Source organism: Lepidochelys kempii, chromosome 20, assembly GCF_965140265.1.
Source record: "Lepidochelys kempii isolate rLepKem1 chromosome 20, rLepKem1.hap2, whole genome shotgun sequence".
Lineage (NCBI taxonomy): Eukaryota > Metazoa > Chordata > Testudines > Cheloniidae > Lepidochelys > Lepidochelys kempii.
This window is the reverse complement of record NC_133275.1, coordinates 24,520,483-24,532,512: the sequence shown is the minus strand read 5'-3', so window position 1 is coordinate 24,532,512 and position 12,030 is coordinate 24,520,483. Positions and strand designations below refer to the sequence as shown.

The following is a 12,030-nucleotide window of genomic DNA, read 5'->3' as shown; positions in this document are numbered from 1 at the left end:
AAATCTCCATTTTACAGATAAGTCACTTGCAAGCTCAGCAGGGCCAGGAGCATGTACAGGGTTTGTCACAATGGAGTCTCTAGGTGTTACCATTATACAAATAATAAGGTGCTAGTATGCTACTGCTCACTGTAGTATCTGAATGCCTTACTTGTTTAGCCTTGTGAGTAACTCCATCTCTTTTATTTCCTTACAGAGACTTTCTTCCCCGTGGGTCTGGAATTGTCACCCGACGTCCTCTTATTCTTCAGCTAATCTTCTCAAAAACAGGTACAGTGCGGGGCTGAACAGCTTGTTGCTCCATAAATCAAAACACCAGCTGTTCCCTTACGGATATGGGTTTGGGGATGTTTGAAGTTTGTTCTTCCATTTGGGTAACAAGTCTAGTACCCTTGGCAAATACTTCTTTCAATATTTACAGCAGATCAGAGAAAGTGCAAGTCTGTTTGAATGTCTGTCTGTGTTTGAAACCCTTGTAGTCTTGCCACTTAACAAGTTTATGACTAGGGCACAGCTCAGGCTCTCTTAATGCTTGTGGGACAAGATTTTTTTTTTAAACTGCTGGAAAGAAAACGTGCACTCAGGAGATGAAAGCTGCCTTGTAAGTGGCAAATGAGCTAGGAGGCTTGTTTTGTGTAATTTGGCGTTAGTACTGTCATTTCAGCATGCCGCTAATCAGGAACGTTTACCACAGGCGTAGATCACTGGGTGGAAACTCTATGGCAAATAACTTCTGCATTATTCTGTCAGTTTACACTGCAAGTTAAGCAGTATCGATTAGTCCATATGAACTTATTCTGATTTGTTTTAAACAAATCCAGTCCTTCATAAACACAAAACTCTGGCCTCTTATAGTGCAGTAGATTGTCATAATGGTCTCTTCTAGCCTAAAATCTCAGAAATACGTGATGTCTGAAAACCAGCTGTAGCCCTAAAGGTTTTGAGAACAAACCCACTTCTGGTCTGGGCAGGGGTCCTAGCACTGACCATGTCACAGGCATTAACACTGCAGGCATTAACATTACCTGAAAGTTTCCTTTTCCTTGTTAGTTTTCATTTTCCTCTCTGTCCCCGTCCTCAGTCCCTCCTGGGTCATGCAGCAATCACTGATATTCATGCTGCTATTCTTCAGAGCAGAGAGAGAGTTGGGCAAATTGATCTCTTCCCATGTAAAAGACCAAATGGAGCTGTCAGGCTGAGCTCCCTGCTGATACTGTGACATGGTCAGTTAACACAGCCATTCCTGTTCTCCCAGCGATAAGCTCAGGGAGTTGCTGCTTTACCAGAGCTGCACTTTGGAGAGGGTGTAATTTACTCCACCAGATTGTGAAGGCAGTGCTTTTTAAAGAAAAACAAACAAAAAAACCTCCAGCACTGAGACGCTTCGTAGCTTCTCTTACATGATCCGGAGCATTTAGTGATCCCAAACCCCATTCTCTTGGTGTGAGGGGGTGTGATTTTTGCACAACTTCTTTAACTCTTCATGAAACAAACTTGCTTATAAAACTGGCCTATGGCTTTTCTCCTGCCACTCTAACTGTTGCTCCTTACTGTGTGAGTGTCAGAAGCAGTAGAAACAGACCTTGATATTGGATCATGGCTCTCTGCCCCAGAGATACTGATCATGATAAATGTGAAAAGGCTAAAAACAAGCCACAACTCTAACCTGAGCACATGCTTAAAATGCCAGCAAACCTGATCTCAGGGAAGATTTCTCTTGGTACGTTACTTTGAATGAAATATGCATGATGATTCCCTTGCTTTGTCCTTTTTCCAGGAGGGGTGGGTGGGCCTCTCTACCTCTTGGGTTTGGAGAAGTGTAGTCACAACAGTCTACAGCCATGCATGATAGTGGATGGCAAAGCACCATGAGGCTGTGTTGTCAGGTGGGAATTCTGTATTGATTACAAGATGGGCTAATTCTTTTGGAGAGAGTACTTTCCTTCAGATCTCTGAGGGAAGTGGGGGAATAGACCACCAGCAGTTAACTCTTGCATTGCCACCCCTGACAACAGGTAGGGAGCAGTAGCTACCAAGGGTCTATTCGTATTGATCTGCAGATGAGGTGGTTATCGCTAGCCCAGTAAGCTAGCATGTTGTTAAATGTTATGGAAAGCTACTGCAGCTTTGCAGACTTCTCTCTTTGGAGCATTGACTGAAACCAATGCCCCAAATGTGACTGCATCTTCGTGGCATTCATAGAGCAACAATCCTGATATCTGGTGTGCAAAATACATGAAGAGTTAGCAAAATTTCATTCAAACTGTGCTCATTGGTTTGTATGAAGAAGTGGGGATTTTCCCTTGTTGTATGCAAGTCTTACTGTTTTCAATGAATGCTGTGTGTGCCTCACGTTTCAGAGTGGTAGCTGTGTTAGTCTGTATCAGCAAAAACAACAGTCTACAGCCATGGATGGAGTGGATGCATCTGATGAAGTGGGTTTTAGCCCACGAAAGCTTATGCCCAGATACATTTGTTAGTCTCTAAGGTGCCACAAGGACTCCTCTTTGTGTGTGCCTCAGTTTCTCTGTGTATTGCACCAATGTCTAGGTGGTGGGAATAAGCATGTGTGACTTTTGTGGGGGCTGCTCCAGCTGCCTGCATGAATGCTGTGGCCACCCCTCGTAACCTGAGACCCGGAGGGGGATGCGACCAGGTGACTCTTGGCCTGGGAAGCGAGACAAAGGCCGGAGGAGGAGCAACAGCAACGGGCAGGGTAGGGCAGGGGCCGGACAGCAAGTGAGTCGGTCTCAGCTGGCTTGGGGAGGAGTCTGTTGCACAGGGCCAACTTCAGGGACCTCTGGAGTGTAGAGGATTTGTTTCCAGCCGAGTCCTGGCCTTGTTTCCAGAGGAGTGTAGGCAAGTAGGAGTAGCTGGTGTTGCTATGACGCAGTGCTTTTTGCGCTACCAATGGAGCGACTGTGCTGTCGGGCTGAATGCCCATTAAAATCAATGGAAGACTCTTTCCATTGACTTCAGTGAGCTTTGGATTGGGGCCCTAAACTCTCATCTAGGGCAGGGGTTTTCTTTCTGAGGTCCCCCCCAACATGCTATTAAAAACTCCACAGCCCAGCTGTGCCATAACGGCTTTTCTGCATACAAAAGCCAGGACCAGCATGGTGGGGTAGCAAGCAGGACAGTTGCCTGGGGCCCCACAAAGCTAAGTTGCTCAGGTTTCGGCTTCAGCCCCATGTGGCAGGGCTCGGGGCCCTGGGCTGCAGCCTTGGGTGGCAGGGCTTTGGCTTTGGCTTTCTGCCCTGGGCCCTAGCGAGTCGAACGCCAGTCATGCTTGAAGGACCCCCCAAAACCTGCTTGTGGCCCCCGGGGGCCCCGGACCTCTGGTTGAGAACCACTGGTCTAGAACTTAGCACAGGCACCGTTGCTAGCACTGAGGAGACTTGCACAGGCGTTTTAAATACGGCCAAGGGTCTCTGGTTGATTTGCTCACTGCCTTGCATACGTACAGGCAGCAGCTGCTTTTGGTGCATCCGGCATAGTTCAGTTCAGCCATTTCAAGCCAACCACTGGTTCGAAGGCATCCCCAAGGTTAGAGGAATGTGGCTGGGTTAATATTTACATGCTGTCTCCGCAATAAAATTGCTCACTGGTGAAGGTGAGCCTCCAAGCTCTTCATCTCCCAAGACCCAAGTCCAGGGTTCTTTGCCTAACACCGGGGTCGGCAGCCTTTCAGAAGTGGTGTGCCGAGTCTTCGTTCATTCACTCTAATTTAAGGTTTCACGTGCCACTCATACATTTTAACGTTTTTAGAAAGTCTTTCTATAAGTCTATAATATATAACTACACTATTGTTGTATGTAAAGTAAATGTTTAAGAAGCTTCATTTAAAATTAAATGAAAATGCAGAGCCCCCCGGGCTGGTGGCCAGGCCTGGGCAGCGTGAGTGCCACGGACAATCCGCTCACAGGCCGCCTTTGGCACGCATGCCATAGGTTGCCTATCCCTGGTCTAACAGTTCAGTGGGTGGCTGCAGGAGAAAGTGAAACCTGAGCGGCAGGTTTTGGCTGATAGATAAAGGAGGGGAAGTGATTTTCAGCTGCAGTCAAATCTTGCTGCGTTTTCTGCTAGATTGCAATGTAATGCTCCGTGCAAGTGATGACGAGAGAGTTCTGCTTGAAGTGCAGAACTTGCCAGTGTGGAGCATTGGCACTTTCCGGGAGTCATGCTGCTCTTGTCAACACTCCGGGATGTTAAATCCCAAATCATCAACTCTGTTTTCCCTCTTGCCTTCCTCTGATTGGATGGAAACTGCTCTGGGACTGGATGGGTGCAAGCCACGGAGCAAATTAAGATAAGACCAGGAGTTCCTGAGGACTCAGTACTTCCCGTGGGCTTTGAAATGTGCCCCACAGCCAGCCAGCTATTTTGGGGGACCAGAGCCTGCCTGCCTGCTCTCATGGCCCTGAAGGCAGGTGACAAGAGCTAGCGATAAACCCTTTCCCTAACTTTATTGCCCTCATATAGAAAATGACCTGCTTCTGGGAAATGCCAGTGAGGTCAGAGCTGCTTTCAAACTTTGTACCTCTGTCACCGAGGGTAGCAGTGCATGGAAAGAGTCACATGAGCTAGCATTTGATAGAACCTCCGCTCCTTTGTGGCAGGGCCTGTGTTTGTGCAGTGCCTAGCTGTCTCGGGGTCCCCGGGCGATGCTCTGGAACTGCTCCCCATGAAGCCAGTCAGGACTCTGCGGGAGTCTCCTTTCTGTGAGCAGCCTGTCTGCAGGACACACAGCTCACCCAACTTCCAACTTCCTGGGTCTGACTTCAGAGCATTCAGCCTCCTCTGCCCCTCTGTGCGCTTCCCACAGCGAGTCCACCCAGGCGGGGTCCTGGGGAAGCCAGAGGGTCCTGCCCCCCAACTTAGCAGTCAGACGGGACTCTCAGCCAGCCAGTAAAACAGAAGGTTTATTAGACAACAGGAACATGGTCTAAACCAGAGCTTGTAGGTGCAGAGAACAGGACCCCTCAGCCGGGTCCATTTTGGGGGGCAGTGAGCCAGACAACCCCGTCTGCCCTTCACTCCATGTCCCAGCCAGCCCCAAACTGAAACTCCCTCCAGCCCCTCCTCCTCTGGGCTTTGTCCCTTTCCCCGGCCAGGAGGTCACCCGATTCCTTTGTTCTCCAACCCTTTGCTTTCACCTTGCAGGGGGGAAGGGCCCAGGCCATCAGTTGCCAGGAAACAGGGTGTCTGCCATTCTCTGTGTCCAGACCCTTGCACACACTTGCCCTCTAGGGCTCTGCAACGACCATACACCCTTATCCTACCACCTAGATACTTAAGAACTGCCTAGGGGAAACTGGGCACACAATATTCAGAGGAAACATTAAGAACAGTCCTGCTTCGTCACACTAGCCCAATGGGATTCTGGGCCATGAGGGGGGATCCCAGGTGATACCATAATACTATTACCAAGTATGCCAGTTAGGGGCATCAGTATCATGAGAGAGCCCCCGACATCAGGCTTTCCAGATAGCATGCCTGCTCTCCCAGAGGTTCCAGCCTGCAAACCCCTTGGCCTCATTCACTGAATGGGCTCTTCATAGCAGTGGTGGGAAGCCGCCTCAGCGTGACCCACGGGATCCCAGGCGAGGCTCAGTCTGTATGACTTTCTTTTCCTTGGTCCAACTATTGAAATTCATTAGTGCCTAGGGGGAGGGGAGAACAGAGCCCCTCCTTCCTTGCACTGCTAACCTAGATTGTGCCAGGGGGAGGGGGCTGCAGAGCGGGATGGTCTTGTCTCGATGCTGTGTGTTTTGTCTCAGTGGCATTTGGTATCGAAGTGTGAGTCGTGGGGAGTCTAAACGTTTATCTTAGAAGTTCTCTGGCCTGTGTTATATGGGAGGTCAGACTAGATTACAATGGTCCCTGCCACCCTATACTTGGATTGTAAGAAAATTTGAGTCCGTGTCCGTTTTTCCCCCATCCTCCCTCCCCGCCATACACACAACCACACACCAGTGGCAGAGCTGGTGGGGGGGGTGTGTGTGAGAGAGAGACAGACAGACAGACACTTCCATGCCTCAGTTTCCCCTCTGGGAGGACACCCACCTCACTGCCAGCGATGTCTAGGATTAGTGTTTAAAGAATGGACAGCGCTAACCTGCTGCTCCTCACTGGAAGTGAAATTAATGTAGAACTTTTGTCAGCACAGATCCAAACAGGGCTGATAGGCAGTGACACCTGCCATACTGATAGATCCCTGAATGGGAGCAAGTCATGTGGGCTAAACATGCCGCTGTCTCTGCTCCTTCACGGCTTGGTGGCACGTGGTCATGCTGTGACTCTCACCTGGCATTCACACACCTCAGCGATGAGCTGATAAGAACCTGCGCCTAGAATGTTGCAATTTGTTTCCTCCCAGTCCACAGGAGCCATTCAGATGCAGCCAGTGAGTGTCTTGGCAGGTTAGACTCAAGCCTTTCTTCAGGGCTTGAAGACCCAGCAATAAAGTGTTTAAAATGATGGGCAGAGAATGAAAGGCAAACAGTCCTTCTGCAAACAAACACGGGCATTGATGTCTAGGTTCACCAGCCACCACTAGTGCTGGAACCAATGCCCAGTTTGTGCCAGCATCTCACCCCTGGGCCATTTCCCCTCTGGAAAGGAAAGCATCCCTTCATGTCCACATCAGAGCCACTGCTAATAGCACAGAGGCTGCAAGAAAAACCTTGGCTGGTGTAACCTTAACCTGTAGAGCCGGCTGCCTTCCATTGCCTCACTCCTTCCGCCTTAGCCAGAGGAGACTGCTAGACCGGTTTAATCCTGGATTAGCAGCAGCCCCAAATAAACACACACAACTGGGTGACCTCTGGGGAAGGGAGTGCCTCTCCTTGGGTTGCTTGCTGGCTTTCACAGCGTGACTATTTGGCCAGCTTGAACCTCTGGCTCTGCTCCACTTGCCACAGAATAGGGCTTCCTTGTTCTACCCCTTCAGTGGGCTAGAGAGGGCCACCTACAAAGCAGGGTGAGCATGTCTACACATGGAACTATCCAGGAACAGCTCTTGCCCTTCACATTCATACCGCTTACCTTTAATTCAAATTAACTGGCAAGCGTAGACAAGCCTTGGGTCCTCTGATGTGAGGGGCACAAGAGCAACGTAGCTTATGGACACTAGGAATCATTTCAGTTCAGGGGTGGCTTTGTTTCTATAATGGCCTTGACTAGAGCAGTGCAACTCTAATGTACAGCAGAACGGAGTTCGTGGAGGGCTAGCAGGAGTTTGCATGGCTAATCCGGTCTCCACTGTAAGAGGTGGTGTTGTGTTAATATAATGAAAGAAATCTGTATTGTCCTTCAGTTACCATGACTTATGGCTGGCAGCAACATAGCTTCTTAATGAGCTAAAAGGGCAAGCAGGTCCTGAGCTGTGCCCTGTACCTGTAATCTTAAAGGCAGGTGGACTCTCAGCCTTAGTTTGGGAAGAGAGGTTTATTATTGGTGTTTAAGCTCTGCAGGGGAACAGTCTATGAAAGTTCACTTTGAAAGCGAAATGGCAGTTCACCCCCTCTTCAAGTGTACTCAGTGTGTAGCACTAGGACGCCCGGCTTCTATTCCCAGCTCTGCCACAGACGTGCTAGGTGACCTTGAGAAAATGGCTTCCCTTCTCTGTGCCTCAGTTTCTCCTCCTACCCCTCATCGATTTAGATTGTCAGCTCTTTGGGGCAAGGACTGTTTCACTCTGTGCAGCACAAAAGGGCCTCGATCTAAGAGCTTGCTGGCTGGATGGAGGAACAAAACAACTCAGGCCCATGTCCTCCTTGGAAAGCTACTTCTCTGTGCCCTACCCTCTGCTGTGTGGGCTCCTGGACCTCTAAAAGGAGAGACCTCCATTTCTTTTTCCCCAAGGCACCCGGAGATCCTAATCGGAAACGAGCATTTCAATTGTGCTCTGTGCTGTGCAAACCTACAGGGTCCCTGCACCAAAGGCTTAGCTGAATTTGAAGGCAAGGTGCTTGTCACAAACAGGAAGGCAGATGTGGGTTGGCTCTAGCAGTGAGCTAAGGTCTAGGGGGATGTGCTCCCCCCTCTGGTAGCTGTTGGAAGAGCACTAGAAATGATGTGCTAGAGAGAGAATTCTGTCACTTCCTGGTGTTATGAAAAACCTCTGTAAAATCATGACTGGTGTGGAGAAAGTAAATAAGGAAGTGTTATGAGAAGGAGTAAATAACGTAAGAACTAGGGGTCACCAAATGAAATTAATAGGCAGCAGGTTTAAGACAAACAAAAGGAAGTATTTCTTCACACAGTGCACAGTCAGTCTGTGGAACTCTTTGCCAGAGGATGTTGTGAAGGCCAAGACTACAACAGGGTTCAAAAAAGAACTCGATAAGTTCATGGAGGATAGGTCCATCAATGGCTATTAGCCAGGGATGGTGGCCCTAGCCTCTACTTACCAGAAGCTGGGAATGAGCGACAGGGATGGATCGCTTGATGATTCCCTGTTCTGTTCATTCCCTCTGAAGAACCTGGTACTGGCCACTGTCGGAAGACAGGATACTGGGCTAGACAGACATTTGGTCTGACCCGTATGGCCATTGTTCTGTTCCACAGTACCAAGAGAGGCAGCTCTCATCACTTTTGTACACTCGCAAGTGTGGTGCTTCTGAGAGGAAGTGTCACCTCTGGGGTTGGGTGGATGTGGTGGGGCTTTGAATCAGTCTCTAGCGAACATTGTTGCCTTCTCCTGATTGGCCCGACTCCTGCATTAGACTGTCCTGTCTTCCTGCCCCCAGCTCTGAATCCCCATAATGCTCACAAAGTGTAGTGTGACTTCATGACTGCTTTCTGCACCAGCATCTCTTCTCTGGCATGTAGCTCAGGGGGCTCCCGTAGAGCTGATGCTGCATTGCTGAGCTTCAAAGAGCAAGGGCCACATTCAGGCTTGGTGTAAGCAGCAATTTTGCTGGGGCCTGGGTCTGTTTACATTGGGACTGAACTCAGCCCTCTTGCTGGTAAAGGAAGGCTAATTGCAAACCAGTGTGTTTCATTACAAACCTGGGGGGTCTCTCTCTTCCAGAATATGCTGAGTTTTTGCACTGCAAATCCAAAAAGTTCACGGATTTTGATGAGGTTCGGCAGGAGATCGAAGCAGAAACAGACCGGGTGACAGGAACCAATAAAGGAATCTCTCCTGTTCCCATCAACCTGAGGGTATATTCACCACATGGTGAGTGAGACTTCCATTCTTCCAATCAGTAAAGAAACAGCACTGCAGAGGCAGATTTGAAGGTCCCCAAAGACCAGGATCTGTTTCCGCGCAGCAAGCTTTGCAATGACCTATGGAGGACAAACAGAATATCCTAGCTGGTCATCTGTGCACCCCTTGAATGCCCCTTCCTTACCCCATACACTGCAGGGATAAAATGTTCTGCTTCCCTTCACACAGCATGAGCTCTCTGCTTTCCTCTCTCCTCAGTACTGAATCTGACGTTGATCGACCTTCCGGGTATCACCAAGGTGCCGGTGGGAGACCAGCCCCAAGATATTGAGTACCAGATCAAGGACATGATCTTGCAGTTTATCAGCCGAGAAAGCAGCCTGATTCTTGCAGTGACTCCAGCCAACATGGATCTGGCAAACTCAGATGCTCTTAAAATGGCTAAGGAAGTAGATCCTCAAGGTAAAACAAACGCACCCACCTGCTGTATAATCCTTTAACAAAGGGAGGAGAATATCGGGATTCCCATGTGTTCTGCTGAGCAGCTTTCGCTACTGTGAGGAATCCCGGCTGGCTCTGCCAAGTGGAATGTGCTATTAGAACAGGGTATTTTGATGTCCTCTAATCTTTGGAAGGAAATCCTGGCTCTCTTCTCCTGTCCCCATCAGGGGCAGTGGTTGCTGGTCCAGCCGGGTCTCCTGCTGACAAGTTCCCCACCTGTGACACTCTTCCTACCACCCTCCTGTCCTCTGTCTTCCACTAGGTGTGTTCTTTATCTCCCATAGTCTTCCAGGCAGACTCACAAGGTGACCTGTTGGCTTGCTTGGCTGACAGCTTTCACTGAAGGGTGTGACTTGACACGCTGAGGTCTTGCCTAATGAGTTATGTGACTCTTGTCACTCAGGGTGCTGCACTAAACTGTCCAGTCATGGAGTTAATAACTAGCTCATCTCGCCACACAAGCCAGCTGTGAACGTTGAAACTGCAACTTAAGTGCTGCAGGCTGATTTGAGGGTTATGGCTGCTGCTTACGGAAAGTGAGAGCTGTTGTCTCTGCACGTCTAACTACAGACCTGGTCAGCTGCTCTCAGTGTATCTGGCAAGGTGGGGGATGTGATGTTGATTAGCTGCTTCTCCAATGATCTTTCTTACCCCACCCCCCCCAGGGCTACGGACAATTGGTGTGATCACCAAACTAGACCTGATGGATGAGGGCACCGATGCCAGAGACATCCTGGAGAACAAACTGCTTCCTTTAAGAAGAGGTAGAATGCCACCATCCTTATGTAATAAGCGTTCTGCTGAGATCACAACACCTTCCTCTCTTTCACTATTTATAGAAGACAGGGAAGTCCCAGAGCTCTTCTCTGTTGCAGCAGCTGTGCATGGTATCTGCCAGCAGGGGGTGTGCTCTGCAGAAAACCCTAGTTACCTTCTTGGAGATATTCTCCTTTGTGCAAGCAGTATAAAGTTCACCTTTGTAACTGTATCAATCTCAGGGTCCCTTGCAGGGAGCACAGGAGTTCAAGGCTGGTGCGCTAGCTGTGTCATTCTCTAGAAAGAGCTAGCATGTGGAATTGTCCCGTTGCAGGCTACATTGGCGTTGTTAACCGGAGCCAGAAGGATATAGAAGGCAAGAAGGACATCAGAGCAGCGCTGGCCGCAGAGCGGAAGTTCTTCCTTTCTCACCCAGCCTACAGGCACATAGCAGATCGAATGGGCACACCTCACTTACAGAAAGTCCTCAACCAGGTAGGCCAGCCTGAGGTTCATGTCAGTGCGTCGGCCCTACTTAGTTGCTTAGGTGGAGAGTCAGTTAACTAACAGCTCTGAGTTGAAGTGGGGAGTGCATTGTCAAGTGATTAGAACAGGGGATGGGAAGTTAGATTGGATCAGTGCCTAACCCACATAAAACATCATGTGTGATCTTGGGCCAGCCGGGGGTTCCCCATCTGCAGAATGACTAATGAAAATCCCACTTGTCTGAACACCTGTGCATCTACCAGTGTGAATTCTATGCAACGCTAAAGATGCTTGTAGCCAACAGAATGGAGGGAAAATCTCTTCTACTTGGCTTAAGTGGTGCAATTGGCTACCAGTGTGCGGTCAGTTTTGTTATTTTCCCCATATAGTCAGCTCCCCTTGTTCATGTGGGTCTTTTTCACAAAGCAAGAGAAGGCAAAATGCATTACAACTGAAAAATCTGACTTGTAAAGCTGCAGAATGGGGCTGGTTCAAGGCCTGAGACTGTCCTAAAGTCTTTGAAACTGATTAGTGTCTCTTTAAATAAACAGTAGCAGACCTGGACTATAACTTATTTCTGATCTTAATAGAGTAACCCGTTCAGTGAAAGCATTCAAACCTGATCCATAGACAAGCATTTCCTCAAGTCTCCTGTTGTGCAGTGTTGGCTCTTGCCTCTGGCTTGCCTGTCCATTCTCAAACATCGCTTGTAGTGATGGGCAGCTCGTGCAGGTGGGGGGACCAGTGGCACTGACCACTTCTCCAATCCTCTTGTAGCAACTGACTAACCACATCCGTGAGACCCTGCCCTCACTGCGCAGCAAGCTGCAGAGTCAGCTACTCTCCCTGGAGAAGGAAGTGGAGGAATACAAGAACTTCCGCCCTGACGACCCCACACGGAAAACCAAAGCCTTGCTACAGTATGTTGTTCCAACCCCTCTTCGATATGACAGGCGCTGGATTTCGGCCAACCTCGCTAATGAGAGGGGAAGAGAGTCTAGCCTGAAATTGACACTTATGGGTTTTAACATAGGTCCATATTTAACTAGCTCTTTGCTTGAAGCACACAAATCCCCGCTGGCTGCTGATCCCAAGGAAATACACAATGC

The 12,030-nt window shown here is 49.2% G+C and overlaps 1 protein-coding gene across 12 annotated transcripts in view; it reads left to right on the top strand.

The window, feature by feature from the left end:
* Positions 1-12,030, top strand: part of DNM2 (dynamin 2) — a 59,160-nt gene that overhangs the window by 15,797 nt on the left and 31,333 nt on the right. For all 12 annotated transcript variants that reach the window (XM_073318858.1, XM_073318856.1, XM_073318853.1 and 9 more), the window contains exons 2-7: positions 197-270; positions 9,038-9,187; positions 9,437-9,640; positions 10,345-10,443; positions 10,770-10,930; positions 11,699-11,841. In XM_073318858.1, coding sequence (XP_073174959.1) covers positions 197-270; positions 9,038-9,187; positions 9,437-9,640; positions 10,345-10,443; positions 10,770-10,930; positions 11,699-11,841 — 831 coding nt within the window. The remainder of the gene's footprint in view (positions 1-196; positions 271-9,037; positions 9,188-9,436; positions 9,641-10,344; positions 10,444-10,769; positions 10,931-11,698; positions 11,842-12,030) is intronic.